Genomic DNA, 14822 nt, shown 5'->3' on the forward strand with positions numbered 1-14822 from the left:
GGAAAGCCTGGGGGTCTCAGATATCTAGGGTCAAGAGGACCCCTAGAGGCAGAGAGAGGGAGGCTTGAGGACATGGGTTTGCAGGACAAGGTTTCCAAGTTCCTGTATCTGCTTCTTTGGGAAAATAGCATCCCTACCACAGGATGCCTCTTGCTTTAGGATCAGGCTCACTCCTTGGTAGCTTCCAGAATCCCCTGTTCCCCCTTTGTAGATTGGCTGTGCTTGGAAGGGCAGCCTAGCCTCAATCTTTATCTCACCTGGTAGAATGAATGCCTCCCATCTGAGATGCTTCTTCTGAGATCAAGGGACTATGCAGTTGAGAAACTATATGGTTCACAGCTTGGCTCTCATTTATAATTATTGCTTTTTGGTTTTTTGTTTTGTTTTCTTTTTGTTTTTAAGTTGTTAATGGATCTTTATTTATTTATATGCAGTACTGAGAATCCAATCCAGTGCCTCACACATGCTAAGCAAGCAATCTACCACTGAGCCACAACCTCAGCCCTATAGCTATTGCTTATTGAGAAGATTCTATATGCAAGTCAGTTTGTAAGTTCTTTACATGTATTGACTCATTATTATCTGTGGGAATGCAAGCAAGTCACAATATCTTTGAGTGTATTCATTAAATTGAACATCTGTTTCATGGTATTTTAGACATAAAACCATACTTCTAAAACTTTTTTTTTTTGTACCAGAGATTAAATTCAGGAGCACTTGACCACTGAGCCACATCCTCAGTCCTATTTTGTATTTTTTAAAATTATTGTTAAAGACAGGGTTTCACTGAGTTGCTTAGCACCTCACTTTTGCTGAGACTGGCTTTGAACTCATGATCCTCCTGTCTCAACCTCCTGAGCTGCTGGGATTACAGGTATGCGCCACCTCGCCCAGCTTACACGTCTAAGCTTTAATGAGCATATGAATCACCTGGAAACCTGTTTAAACACATATTCTGGTTCAGTCTATAGCAGGGCTCAAGATTTGGTCTTTTCAACAAGTTCCTAGGGACTGATGCTGCTGGTCCAAGGACCACACTTCATGCTTGACATGCCAGGGCCTAAAGAACAGTACTTAGAAGCTGAAATAATGACTAAATGTGAGAGTAGTTAGGGAACACACATAACAAGTAAAGTGCTTAGAAACAAGCTGTGTAAATCTCCCCAGCTTGTAGGATTCACTATTTAAAAGAATCAGGGTGGGTGTTAAAACCCAGATTCTGGAGTCCAGCGGACATGGTGTGAATCTTGAAAGCCTTGTGATCTTCAAATGACTTAAAAATTCATGGGCGATATCATCTTCGTGTTTGTGAGGGTATGCAATGTTTTCTGTGGCTATGTAAAGCTATTAGCAGTGTCTTGTATGCAGTAGTGCTCAATAGGCGTAGGTGGTTTCAGCAGAATTTTTTCAGTTTAATGTCTTGAAAACTCAAAGGATACTGAAGGTGGAAAGGGAGAGGAGAGTGTGGGCGCCCCCACATGGTAAATGCACAAACTGCAAGCACCATGCAGGTCCGGTCTCTAGGCCTTCCTAGTGAGGGCAGATAGGGAGTAAAGATGCTTTTCCCCCACCAGTTCTGTGGCTTCGGGAAAGTTCCCTTCGTGGTGGTACAAGAAGTTTGGACCCTCAGATGATCTCTGAAGCTCCCACAGTCTGTAAATAATGCAGCATCCCGGCCCTGGGCTTCCTTTTCCTTAGCAGGATTCAGTTTTCATTCTGTTTTGTTTCAGCTATTGAAAGTCCTAGTAGCTTGTCTCCTGTAACCCCACTGAACTCTCACAGAGTCTATACCTCTACTTCCTGGAAGGAAGGTATTGAACAGTCCTCCAGCCCTGTCATTGGAGAACTGTGCCAACTGGTAGATTTTAGGCTGCAGGACAATCCTGGAGCCAAGAGCAGCTTCAGGGGCTTTGACGACTGCCCTGGGAAGGTTTGATTGCTTGGCTCCATAACTAAACATCAAGATTTATTCTGGGCCCAGCTTGTCTAGGGCACCATAGACAAACTTGCAGTGTTCGGGATGACAGACATAACCTTGCAGCCCTGGAGGACACCAGAGCCTCAGAGCAGGGGTTCTTAACCAGGGGAATATGAAGAAACTTCCGAATTCACATGACCCTAAGATGCTGAGTGGTGTGCAAAATCGCAAGCTATGTTTACCTTTTGGGGGAACGTGAACATAGTTTTTGAACATTTACAGAGAAGTCTGTGATCCCCCCACACATTAAAGACAAAAGAAAGCACTGCCCCAAATTGCAGAAATGACTGACCCTGAATATTTTGTCCTGGGAATCCTGCAGCAGGCCTCCTACTCTTCCAGGTTGTAACCTGCCACCCTCCCAAACCTGTCAGCGCAGCTGGGGAGTGAGGGAGAATGCCAAGGTCCTTGGGTAGTTTTCAGAAATCACTTGAACTAAGCCTCAGGGTGCTTCCTCTTCAGCGTGGCAACCGCAGACCCAAAAATGTCCCCCCAGCTTCCTTTGAGGGGATTCCTTTTCAGGGCCTATGGGCTTTCTTCAACAGCTTCTCATTGATGTCAAATTTCTCTTATTTTTCAGGGCATTTAGAACAAGGATGGTGACAAACATGGGCCAAATGATGGAATTCTGTTGGGGCCTCAAATTAAATGTGGCTAAGTGATATGCAGCCTGCTCTCTCAGGTCGTTTATGGAAGGTTCTGACTAGCAACAACTGTGACACTCAGAGTGCAGTTTCCAGGCGACCTCTCTGAGGGACAAGGCTCACTGGTTATATAATTTCTGAAATATCAAGCTGAGCGCAGTGGCACATGCCTGCATCCCAGTGGCTCCAGAGACAGAGGCAGGAACATCACAAGTTCAAAGCCAGCCTCAGCCAAGGCCAGGCACTAAGCAACTCAGTGAGACCCTGTCTCTAAATAAAATACAAAATAGGGGTGTGGCTTGGTGATCAAGTGCCCCTGAGTCCAATCCCAGTTCTCAAAAATAATAATAATAATAATAATAATAATTTCTAAAATTTCTGTTAGCATCATAAAATCTAACAGGAAAGGTTGTACTTTTCACCAATATCTAGACTCTAGAAGGAGCACATTCAAATCTCAGGCTCTGAGGTTTCCTCTGTGCCCACAGAGTGTGTGGGACCCACAGGGAGAGGCAAGTCACTTTCCTGTGACTTCTTAGGCATGGACACTACGTCTAATCCAGTGTGACTCTGGAGAATATATCTTTGTCATCTCCTGACCATATCCACAGCATGGCAGGTACCAAAAGGAAATGTGATATGTGCCCCCTTGTGCCATAACAGATTTGGCAAGGACAAGTTTATGTCATTTACTGTCATAGATGGATTAGGCTCCAAGACGCCTTACAGAATTCCAGGGCAAAACATTTATAGACAAGGAGGCTGAGGTGCCCAAAGCCACACAGCTGGCCTGTGGCCACACATGGACTAGAAAGCAGCTTTCAGAATTCCCAGTTTGGGGCCCTCACCAATGCTTCCCTTGCCCTGCTCCTGAGGAGGCCATAGCACACAGACGGGAATGGATACAGAAACTGTCCTGAGTGTAGTGCCACAAGGACCCAGAGATTCACTCATTAGGAACCCACAGCCATTTTAAATAGTCAAAAAGCCCCGAAGAAACCATCCATTTAGTAACTATCGCAAGACCATCCACTAATGCCTTGCCTTCGGCGAGAACTCAGCTCAGTGACTGGCCCTCTGGTACCTGTTAGCAGAGATGAACAGTTACAGTTTTTGTTCTTTTGAAAATTGAGGTGTGGGCTGGGGATATAGCTCAGTTGGTAGAGTGCTTTCCTTGCACGCACAAGGCCTTGGGTTCAATCCCCAGCACCACAAAAAAAAAAAAAGAAATTTGAGGTGCAATTCACGCATAGTGGTTTCTGATGGGTGAAAAATGAGGTAAACCCAAAAGATTACGTAGCTAGAACTGTTCAAGACATGGGGACCATGGTGGTGGTGTGCCCAGCAAGGGGATCTCTGTGATGAGACTGGAGACCACTGTAAGGAAATCTCCAAGGCAAGGTACACAGATTGCATTTGAGGATGTCATAAAGATGGGGACGAGGGGCTGACGTCCTGAAAGTGTTTCCTGCCATCCCACTGCAGCCACATCTGTGAATTCTTTGACTAATACAGTACTCCTTGATTGGAAGTCATGGTACACGGCACAACCGACTGCTGTGCTCAACAGAGTCCTGGTCCTCAGCCCATGTGGACTGTCTCTGTCTTTCCTCACCCATCTGTCTTCCATCCCAGACAGACAGCTTCAGATAATTAAGTACCCTAGAAATGACAGATGTTTTCCAATGAGAGGTGTTTTCCAATTTTTTTTTTTTTTTATTATTGAGTTCCAAAGCCAAAGGACAGAGGAGAGAAGCTCAATCTCAAAATGTTTACATCTCTAATTATGGTTCATTTCACTTGAGCAAATTCATCTTCTAGACCAGGCAGCAGAGGAAACTAGTAACACAGCCTGCAAGCATGGCCCCCAGTGCAGAGCTGGCCCAGTTAACTCCTGATGCTCAGAGATTCACTGACCAGGAAGCACTGACTTCCCAGTTGACCTGAGCTGGCTGGAACTTCTGTTGTGCCCAGTTACAGACTCTTAGGAATCCAGTGGTTTGTAGGTGAGGGTCTCATCTACCACCTGCCTCCTGCACCTACCTGAAGACCTCCTCACCTGGGTCTCTTCACCAGCCCAGGGTGCCCACAGGCGTTTCATGATCCATCCACGTTCTTGTTGACAGAGGGCACAGCTGTGCTGTCACTGCTCTGGAAAACTAAACCCTCAGTCCTGGGGTGCCAGCCAAGGGATGAGGTAGCAAGGCGCAGGCCAGGGGAACTGGAAGATTAGGCTTCTAATGTCCTCTTGGCTTTGCACTTGGTTCCCTCTCATTTTCAAATCAATAGCCTCTTTGCAAATGCCCCTGCCAAGGCCATCAGAGAAACAGAAGTCACATGGGAGCCAGAGCTTACAGGGTGGCCTTGGGCCCCTGGAGGCTAAGGGAGAGAAGCCTCAGTAACTGGATGAGAGTGACACCCGGAGGGGCAGGCGGATCAGAGGGACAGGTGCCTAAAGAGAGCGCTTCCCAAGCTGCACCTGGATGCTCTTGAGGCTGGTCCTTGTTATGGGACAAGACACATTTGCATGACTGTGGAATGATGGCGTTTCAGGGGCAATCTGAAGAGTCATTCCCAATGTCACAATATGATTCAAAAACAAAATAAAACAAAAAAACCCTCAGAACATCCAATGTCACTCCAAATGGTTGTGTTTCATAAACTTAGTGCACAAGTCAGTGCTATAGTTGGCACCTTGAATGACCCCCTAAAGGTGTGGGTGTTAAAAAAGTCTTGGTCCCCATGGTGGTGCCACTGGGGGACAGTGGGACCTCAGGAGGGGAGCCCTAGGGAGGTCCATGGGAGCCTTGGCTTCTTCCTGTCCCCTTGGTGTCCTGGAGATGAAATGAGCTGTTTGCTCCTCCACGTGCTCCCCGCCATTGCCAACCAGAGGCCCGAAGCCATGGGTCTGCCCAGTCTTAGACTGGAACTCCAAAACTGTGAGCCAAAAGAAACCCCTACTCTTGATGTTAAAGATCTCAAGCATTTTGTCCTAGTGACGAAAAGTTGACACAGTCAGCACATCAAGTCTGGGGGTCTGGGGTGGGGGTTCATCCTAATAGATCCCTGCTCTGTTTGGTGCATAATTACAGCTAACGAGCTATGGCTTATCCCTCTTAAGGGCATCCAAATGTCAGGATTAATGCTCTATAACTGGAAAATGACTTACCCTGGGCTTAAAAAGATTCTATCACAGCCAGAGTGTGACCAGAGGTGACATGAGGGGTTTCTTCCATAGAAACACACTTGTGGGCTGCTTTATCGCCCCTCTAGAAAGCCTTTCATCCTAATGATGCTATTTTTACAATCCTCACTCTCCTCTCCCCCCAGCCATGTCCCAACTCTCTGGAGGTGGCTTCTTTTATACTGTCCCCATTGGTGGCAGTTCCCCTACCCTAGGATGTATTTGGTTTGGGGAAGCAGGCAGTCTGGGGAGCCAAGAGACTGTGGTATCCTATTTGGGTGGGTACCACTTATAACTGGATGAGGAACGAGGTGATCTTCTGCTATCCTGTGGAATTTTGTTTTGAAAGTCATTGCTGAAGGGAAGTTGCCCAATTGTTTAAGAAAAGATCTAATCATAAAAATCATGTGCTTTCTGCCACCAAGGTAGCTTTTGGCTTTGAATCTAGCTTATTTAAATTTTTTCCCCTACATCCCCAGTCCTTTTATTATTTTGAAATAGGGTCTCCTTAAGTTGCTGAGGCTGGCCTCCAACTTGTCATCCTCCTGCTTCAGCCTGGGATTACAGGTGTGTGCCACTGCACTCAGCTTCAATCTACCCAGTTACTTATACTCAGGTTATCTGGTACTCATCCTTGGGGTAGAAGCTCACTGGATAGGCCTGATGATTGCACAGCAAGTTTAAGAGCTTACGGTGTCACATAGAAGAATGGTTGTTGCTAGGCACAGTGGTGCATGCCTGTAATCCCAGTGGCTTGGGAGGCTGAGGCAGGAGGATTGCAAGAAGTTCAAAACCAGCCTCAGCAACTTAGTGAGGCCCTAAGCAACTTAATGAGACCCTAAGCAACTTAATGAGACCCTGTCTCTAAATATTAAAAAAGAGCTGGGGGGAAGTGGCTCAGTGGTTAAGCACCCTGGGTTTCAATCCCTGATACAAAAAGAACCATTATAAGTGGATTTCTGGTTGTCATTGTTGTTTTGTTTTTGTTTCTTACCTGCTGGAAAATATTTAGGATGCTATGAAAAGTTAAATGATTCCAACTGCCCAGGAGATTTGGCAAAAGGCAGGTGAGATGTAGGACCATTCTGAAGGCAACCATCTGCGTGGCCATCCCATCCCTAGGGGGCTGAATCGGGTGGCCTGGGAACCTTTCTCCCTCCCCACATACTGCCAAAGGAGGAGAGGCCACCTGGACAGAGCCGGCAATGCTTCAGTCTCCTCTCAGCGTGCATCGTTTGCCCTCTTGGGGCCTGTTTGGATCATACCCCCGAGGAAGAGCAGCAGATGGCAGGAGCTCTCAGGGCTCCCCTCTAAGACACAGCTTAGTCCAGGAGGATGGTGCTAGGGAGAGCACCTACTCTCCCAGGGTCTGGTGGGGCTCTAACAGCGCCCCTATGACCAGGGTGACAACTGTTGTCTCCTAAGAAGGTGAAGACAGAGGAGCTTGGGTTAGCAGTTGATCCAGCCCTGCCCTAGGACACTGCAGCCAGACCGCCAGTTAGTACCAGGGTTGGGACAGCACCCTTCGCCCCTGCGGCCACCCACAGAGGTGGGACGGCCAACCCAGATGCAGGACACTGGGTGGAAGCAGCTGGGAGTGGATCACCTGAGGCCTTTGTGCTCCCCTGAAAAAGAAAACAGCATGGGCCCTCCCATAAAGAGCCCTGAGGGGGAGAGGGCAAGAGGGATACAGATAAATTTATTAGTTAAATACTGATTTTACAGCCATTCCACCTTAAGACAATGTTATCAGGTTGGTGGGTCAGGAGGGAATGGAGGGGCAGCCTTCAGGGAGGAAAAGTGTTAAATGATGATTAAAACAGAATCTTGGTTCAAAGGTACTCTGCTACAGCCAGGAGGGCTGGGGTGGGGCTGGGAGTCTGGGGTGGACGGAGTGAGGCCACAGTCAGCGGCGGCTCTGCGGATACAGAGGACAGGGAGGAAGTCTTTGGGAGCCCAGCGTGGAGGGAGGAGGCCAATCCAGAACAGCTGGGAGCTGCATGTCCCCTCAAGGCCCACCCTCAGTGTCTTCTTATAGCCATCGTCTTTCTTTCGGCCAGTTTTGTTGTTTGGTTTGTGTTGATCTTGCAAACTCTCTAGCTTCTCATCTCCCAGACAGAAGGTTCTTGCCAGGGAAAGAATGCAGGTCCAGGTGCTGGTGACTTGGCCAGGCCACCGTCCACAGGCTCAGAGAGCAAGCAAGCTGGAGTCCCGAGCAGGGCGTGCCCCCCAGGTGCACTCCCTGGAGGACCTCGAGGATGAGTGTTCGCCAGTTAGTTTAGCAGCAGGACCTCTGTCCCTTCTCAGTACCCCTCTGCGTGGATGCGGTGAACGGAGGATGCTGGGGTCTGCCCTTCGGCTACACTACTGAGCTCTCGTTTTGACAAAGAAGAGGCATGATTGGGCTGAAGACAGAGCCGGATCGCTCAGGACAGAAGGGATTTCTATGCCACAGGCCCTGGTGGGAGAAGAGAAGGAGCAGAGCCCTCAGCAGGGAATGGACGGGGGACGGCGGCACTGCCCAACGGCTATCTGATGACGCCACGCGGTGCAGGGGCGCAGGTCTCTCTTCCATTTCCCGGGATGCGTTCAGTCACCTCTGCACAGCACCCAGTGCTACTGGACTCGGATCAGCCGTGGGGATGCAGGGATGTGCAGTGCCTCAAGGGGAGTGTTGGGCAAGGGCTGAGGCTGCCCGAAGGGGCCTGTCACATTCAATACACATCAAGCAGATGCCCTGTTCAGGCTACAGCGGGGGTCCCAGAGCCCTGCCCCATCAGCTGCCCGTAGAGCCCCAGTGCTGGGAACACAATGGTAAAGCCACCACCTTGGGCCACAGCAGTGGGAAGCAGGGGAGATGGACATCTTGTCTCTGTCAGGGGCGGGGCCAGGTGGGACAGGGAATGAGAAAGAAGTCGCCAACTCCATGGAGGAGACTTATTGTGCCTGCCGTGAAGGGTGGGCTGGTCTGTGTCAGAGCGCAGAGAGTGGGCTCCTTCCAGACCCCACCTGGAAAAGGCACCTGAGAAAATCCAACTCCCACTTCTCAGAACCAATTGTCGACTTCAAGTTTCTTCCCAGTTGCTCTGGAGTCCTTCCCAGGCAGAGGGCGGCCCCCAGGTCCCAGGTCCGTGCAGGAATTTGAGGAGGGAAGGAGGAGAGATTAGGCAGTGATTATGTCCCCGTGACTGTCAGCCAAGACCAGACTGTTCCAAGAGTCCTGCTTGGAGCTGGCCTGTGGTGACTGGCTGACAGGAGATGCGTAGCCTTGTGGGGAGAGCTTCAGGGCAGAGAGGACCGGGTGGATGGAGGGCCCGTGGCCAGACACGGCACTGACGGAGAACGTCTGCAAGGCAGAAAGCACCATGAGGCCAGTGGGATGTGCCTGAGGGCTCACGGGGACCAGAGTAGGGACTGGTAAAGGTAGGCTGGGACACACTGACCCCATCATGTCATCCAAGGAGAAACCTGGCATGAGCAGCATGTGCCTGTGACCCCAGTAACTCAGGAGGCTGAGAAAGGAGGACTGAGAGCGCGAGGCCAGCCGCGGGAACTTAGCAAGGCTCTAAGCAACTTGGTGAGGCCCGGTCTCAAAACAAGAAGGGCTGGGATGTGGCCCAGGGGAACAAGCACTGCTAAGTGGCATCTCCAGTACCAAAAAACCCAAAGAGGGACCTTGCGGAAACAGCACCCTGCCCGATGTCTGCACCCACCCTGCCTCTGCAGCTTCCCAGCCTGTGTCCAGCCAGCAGGGTCCTTCTTTCCCATCTGGGTGCCAGCATCTGGGCACCTTCTCCTTGTTTCCAAAGGCCATGGCACAGAGGGCCAGCTGTGTGTGCTACAGCTGTATCCAAATGCTGTGGCTTGATAAGCCATCCGAGGGCTCAGGGGCAGGGCTTTGGTAGCCCCGCAGGGGCTGCTCCTGCTGGCCGTCTGCAGGTCTGGGGGCAGCTCATGCTGCACCCAGGGTCTGGAGTCCACTCCCCCGTGCAGCCCTGCCGCCCCGCCCACAGGGTACCTGGGACATGGAGCTGCTGTGCCCATAGTGAGATGACAAGCCGGGCTCTGTCTTGATGGGGCGCATCTCCTCGCTGCTGGTGGTGGTGGTGCTGCTGGTGCTGCTGGAAGCACTGCTGGTGGGAGGAAGGCTCTCACTGCCGGAAGGACCTAGAACAGGGGGAGCCAGGAGGCACAGCTCAGAGGCAGGGAACTGGGAGAGTGGCCCTTTGAGAGAGCCGGACAGTCTCTGCTGATGGCTTCATTTACATTTGCCAGGGAGAGAAGCCAGGGTCCATATCAGTGGAGGGCACAGTTCTCAAAATGGAGCAGACGTGTCCTATTCCAAGGGGACTCTTCCAAATGACAAGCTCGTCCTCTCCCCCCACATCCCATACCCTTGAGGCCACATGTGTTTTAGAATTTAAGATCTGGATTTCAAAAAGTGCAAACATTGTATACTATAGAATGTCTCCACAGGCATCTGGGACAACAACCCACAATCAGATTCATTAACATCGCTACAGCAAAACGCGAACAGTTGTACTGATCAGGATAAATGGCCCTTGTGTGGGTTCAGAGTAGGTCCAACTGCCAAACCCGTCTTCCTGGGTCTGGAATTTGGAGAGGGGATTTTTATGGCTGAACTGAACGCTTGCTGTGCCCGTGTGGCTGCGTGCGAGGATGGGAGGTGATGCCGGGGCAGGGCTGCAGCTCCAGGCAGCAGGGAGGAGGGAGACACGGGGGACCACGGGTGTGAGGCAGGGGATTCAACAGGAAGTATCTCTGCCAGAAGGAGTGAGCCAATGGTGAATCTAGAAAGTAGAATTCCCATCATGTCCTCGGTGGTGTAAATGGCAATTTATCTGACTGTCATGCTGCAGAAGAGAAGAGAAGCTCCTCATCATATCAGCCAATTTATCTTCTCTGCAACTGCAGCACTGACCTGTCAGATCCTTAACTTGGTAGCCATGTGGCGTAGGGAATGCCTGCACAGGGGACATTAGTGACCCTCCTTACTAATCTAGGAATTAAGAGGCGGAATGTTATATTGAACGGACTATTAACCCTGGTGTGTGAAGACTTCGGCTTTAATTTCAGTTCTGCCCATGAATAGCTGTGGTGTAACTCTGGCTAAGTCAGTGCCCTCTCTGAGTCTATGTGCTCATTAGAAAGATGGCGTTAATAAACAGTTTCTCTGGGATCCCGAGTGGATCACTGAGACACTATTGACAAAAGAGCTTCCTGAAGTACAAAGCACCAGGTGACATAATGACACCTAGACATAGATCAATATGTAGAGAAAAAGACTAAGAGGATCCTGGTCCTTCTCAGGAAGCTAAAGGGATTGAGTTCTGGGCTGGCCATAGCACCAAAGACAAAGGAACCAAGCAACATGCTCCTCTCTGCCTCGGGCCCTCCACTGGTCCCACTGGCCATCGCAGTTGATGGCAATCAGACCCCAGCTAGAGTTGAGCCAGCTCCGAAAGCTCCCACTATGTACCATGGCAACTTTATTCATTGTGTGCTCAAGAGCCAAGGATGAGTGGGTCTATCACACCCCTTGGCAGCCCAGGCTGGCCCGGCCTGACCCAGGAGAGGCGCTCCTCACACCCCGGGGCTCCTGGCGCTTCACCCAGCAGAGCTCTGTGCCTTACCTGCTGCTGTCTTGGATTTATTCAGGTTCTTGGGCTTCCGTTTTCTGGTTTGAATCCCCTCTTTCCGCATCGCGAGAGGCCTGGGGACCTAGAGGGTCACAAGTCAATACATGTAGCTTCCCATTTGCACACCTTGCACTGCAGGAAGGTGACACCTAAGCAACCTTCTGCAAACCCAGGCTGAGCACCCAGGCCCCTGGGACTCCTCGGAGAAAGGAATCAAATCTACTTTCAAAAACACACTGAGGGCTGCAGCCTGGGGTAGAGTGCTTGCCTCGCTCGCAGGAAGTCCTGGATTTGATCCCCAGCATCAGAAAAAAAAAAATTTTAATTGGGTACCTGTTATATGGTGGGTATTTTACTAGACCCTGGAGAACTAGAAAATGACACAGTTCCTTCCCACCAGAAGTTCCATTTAGTGGGAAAGAGAGATGCGGAAAAACCACCGGACTCTGTTAGTGACGTGGGAAAACAGAGGAAACAGTATATTGTGTCCTGGGTTGGAGAAGAGAGGCATGAGGTTATCGAGGAGGGCTTCGCTGAGAACGTGACACCCAAGAGGCACTAGGGCAGGTGTTTTAGGCAGCAGGAATGGAATGTCCAAAAGCCCTGGTCATCCCACCAGGGCACTGCAGAAATAGGAAGGGGTGCTAGTAATAATGACACTGAGAAAACAGACAGACTGGGGTAGCGCTAGGAGTGGAGACACGGGCACCCGTCACACTAGCTCTGCCCTGCAGTCCTGCTGGAGCTGGTGATGGACTGCACGGGTGGAGGGGAGTGCACGGGTGACACCAGAGAGACGATGCTATGGCCAGGTCCTCCGAGAACTGTGCGAGGACAGCACCAGGTGCACCTGGTGCCGGAGCAAGCCGCGACTGGTAGAGTCACACCCTTGAGCCCTCACAGGGGCCTAAGCAAGTGTTCTGGGCTAACAAAGGCCAAAGGGCACCTTTCCAGTATCTTTAGATCCTGTGCCTTCCCCACATCTGCTCTCTCTGAAGCCGGGACCAATCTGCTAGCCCTGGTCTACTCTATGCTCATCTGCCACGTAGAACTAATAAAGGCCACACCTGCAGACGTGGAAAGAAAAGCAAGTACCACTGCAAAGACACGAACATGGACGGGCTATGAGAGAGAGACAACAACCTATGTGACCTAGGTCACAGCAAGCAGGTGTCGTCCCCCCAGTCACCTCCTGGGCCTCCACAGCCACCGGCCCCTTCTGCCATCTCTATCTGCAAGGTCATAGATGGTCCCCCAGCCTCTATAGTATGGAGTCATGCTATACATAATACTTGCAGTGTGTGTTTTCATTTTACAGATCAAGATACATAGCTTTATTATCTTTACATTTCTACCCAATATTGCACATTATGGGGTGTCCCATAATTTATTCAATCATTCTTTATGGGGCTCTGAAGTTTTTAAGCTAGTTTTTGCCACTATAAAGAAGACAGCAATGAATGGTTCAAATATTATCATGTAGTGGTTCTTTGATTTTTTATAAGCTGTTTTCCCAACAGTGGAGCAGCTATGTGCAAAGGTTCGTGTGTTTTTAACCTGAACCAGTGTTGCTAGGTTAGCTTCCTAAAGAACAGGTGCAGCAGTTCACATGTGAATCAACAATACACAAGCGTGCCTGTTCCCCAGATTCACACCAGCAGTAGCTTTTACCATCCATTGTTGCCAAAAGTCTCAGGGTGCCTTAGTTTACACTGCCTGGCTCCCAGTGGGCCGGGCATGTGTGCATGTTCCATGGCTGTCTGACTGGTTCCTGTGAGTTTTCTGTGCCTTTGTCCGTTTGGTACAGTAGGGGGAAGACCAACTGTACAGGCTATAGGCTCTGTTTTTTATTTTGTTTTGTTTTAGTTTACCTTTGAACAAGAAAGATCTGTATGTAGATCATGTAAAAGGTACAGAGTGTACCGTGAAAATAATGTTCTCCTAACCCTGGTTCTAAACCCGTTTCTTCTTCTTCCCCTCCCCTTTTCCACCTGCTCTCCTCCCTTTCTCCTCCCTTCCTCCCTCTTTACCCTGCTTCTTCCTCCTTCTGTGGTGCTGCAGATGGAACCCAGGGCCCTGCGCATACTAAGAAATGTTCTAACACTGTGCTCCACTTCACTACCCTGTTACCCATTTCTTTTCTTGGAGTATCCCATGACGCAATTTATTTATTTTACTTTCTTCCTTTTTCTTTTCTTTGATTTTTTTGCTTTCAGTACTGGGGATTGAACCCCGGAGTGCTTTACCACTGAACTACATCCCCAATCCTTTTTTAGTTTTGAGACAGGGTCTCACTAGATTGCCCAGACTGGTCTTGAATTTTCCATCCTCCTGCCTCAGCCTCCAGAGTCACCAATTTCTTATGTATTTTTCCAGAAGTACTGTACACATTATAAGCACCTACATATAAATGATGTTTTCCTCTTCATTTATAAAAATGGTGCCATACCATGTACAGTGCTCTTCACCCTGCCTTAAAAATCAAAACAACAATAAAATGCAACGTTATATAATGGAAATTGTCCCAAATCAGAACATAAGGAGCTTCACAGGAACTTTTTATGTTGAGGAAATATTACGTGCATATCAGTTTTTACTTTCTTTAGGCATCATTTTCCATACACTAATATTAAATGTTTAACAATTAAATACTTAAGAGTTTTAAAAACTTGCTTAAGGAATTCTTCTTCCATGCCCAATGTTACATAATACCTCCTCTTACATTTCTTTAGTTTTATTATCTGGCATTTTTGTTGTATTTATTTTATTTTTCTAGTATTTTCACTACAATATTTTGTTGTTCAGTATTTTCATTTTCTTACAAAGATGTTCTACATTTAGTGTCTTTAAATCACCTAAATTTATTTTTGTTTAAAGCACAAGTGGAGGTCATGTTTTACTTTTGTTTTCCAAATTAATAGTCAATCCCCCCCATTCCACCTGGCCTGTATCGGGGACTCAACCCAGGGCTTGTGCAGGTGAGGCAAGCGCTCTACCACAGTGGAACAGCCCAACCCCAAACACTTGTTTTATTGTGTTTTCTCCAGGGACTGGGGATTGAACTCAAAGGCAATCTGCCACTGAGCAACATCCCTAGCCTGTTTTATTTTATTTTGAGACAGTCTCACTACACTTCCCAGGCTGAGCTCCAATTTGCCAGCCTCCCGCCTCAGCCTCCTCAGTAACTGGGATTACAGGCGTGGGCCTCCACACTCAGCCCCAAACACTTATCCTTACACAAGCTGACATTTTATCCACTAAGCAGAAACATCACCTTTGTTTCCTGCTACTATATATAGTCTCATCTGTAAAATGGGAATTAAAATGTGAAAACTGAATGAGACCAGCACAGTGGC

The 14822-nt window shown here is 49.0% G+C and overlaps 1 protein-coding gene across 3 annotated transcripts in view; it reads right to left on the bottom strand.

Moving 5' to 3' along the window:
* Positions 1-7486: 7486 nt before the first annotated feature.
* Positions 7487-14822, bottom strand: part of Gata4 (GATA binding protein 4) — a 73818-nt gene continuing 66482 nt past the window's right edge. For all 3 annotated transcript variants that reach the window (XM_046459308.2, XM_046459309.2, XM_046459307.2), the window contains exons 5-7: positions 11461-11548; positions 9825-9973; positions 7487-9152 (exon numbers count right to left, since the gene is read on the bottom strand). In XM_046459308.2, the coding sequence (XP_046315264.1) occupies positions 8970-9152; positions 9825-9973; positions 11461-11548 (420 nt within the window). In that variant the 3' untranslated portion in view covers positions 7487-8969. The remainder of the gene's footprint in view (positions 9153-9824; positions 9974-11460; positions 11549-14822) is intronic.

Source organism: Marmota monax, unplaced genomic scaffold, assembly GCF_021218885.2.
Source record: "Marmota monax isolate L192 unplaced genomic scaffold, Marmota_monax_Labrador192_F-V1.1 WCK01_AAM20220418_F8-fsc00288, whole genome shotgun sequence".
NCBI lineage: Eukaryota > Metazoa > Chordata > Mammalia > Rodentia > Sciuridae > Marmota > Marmota monax.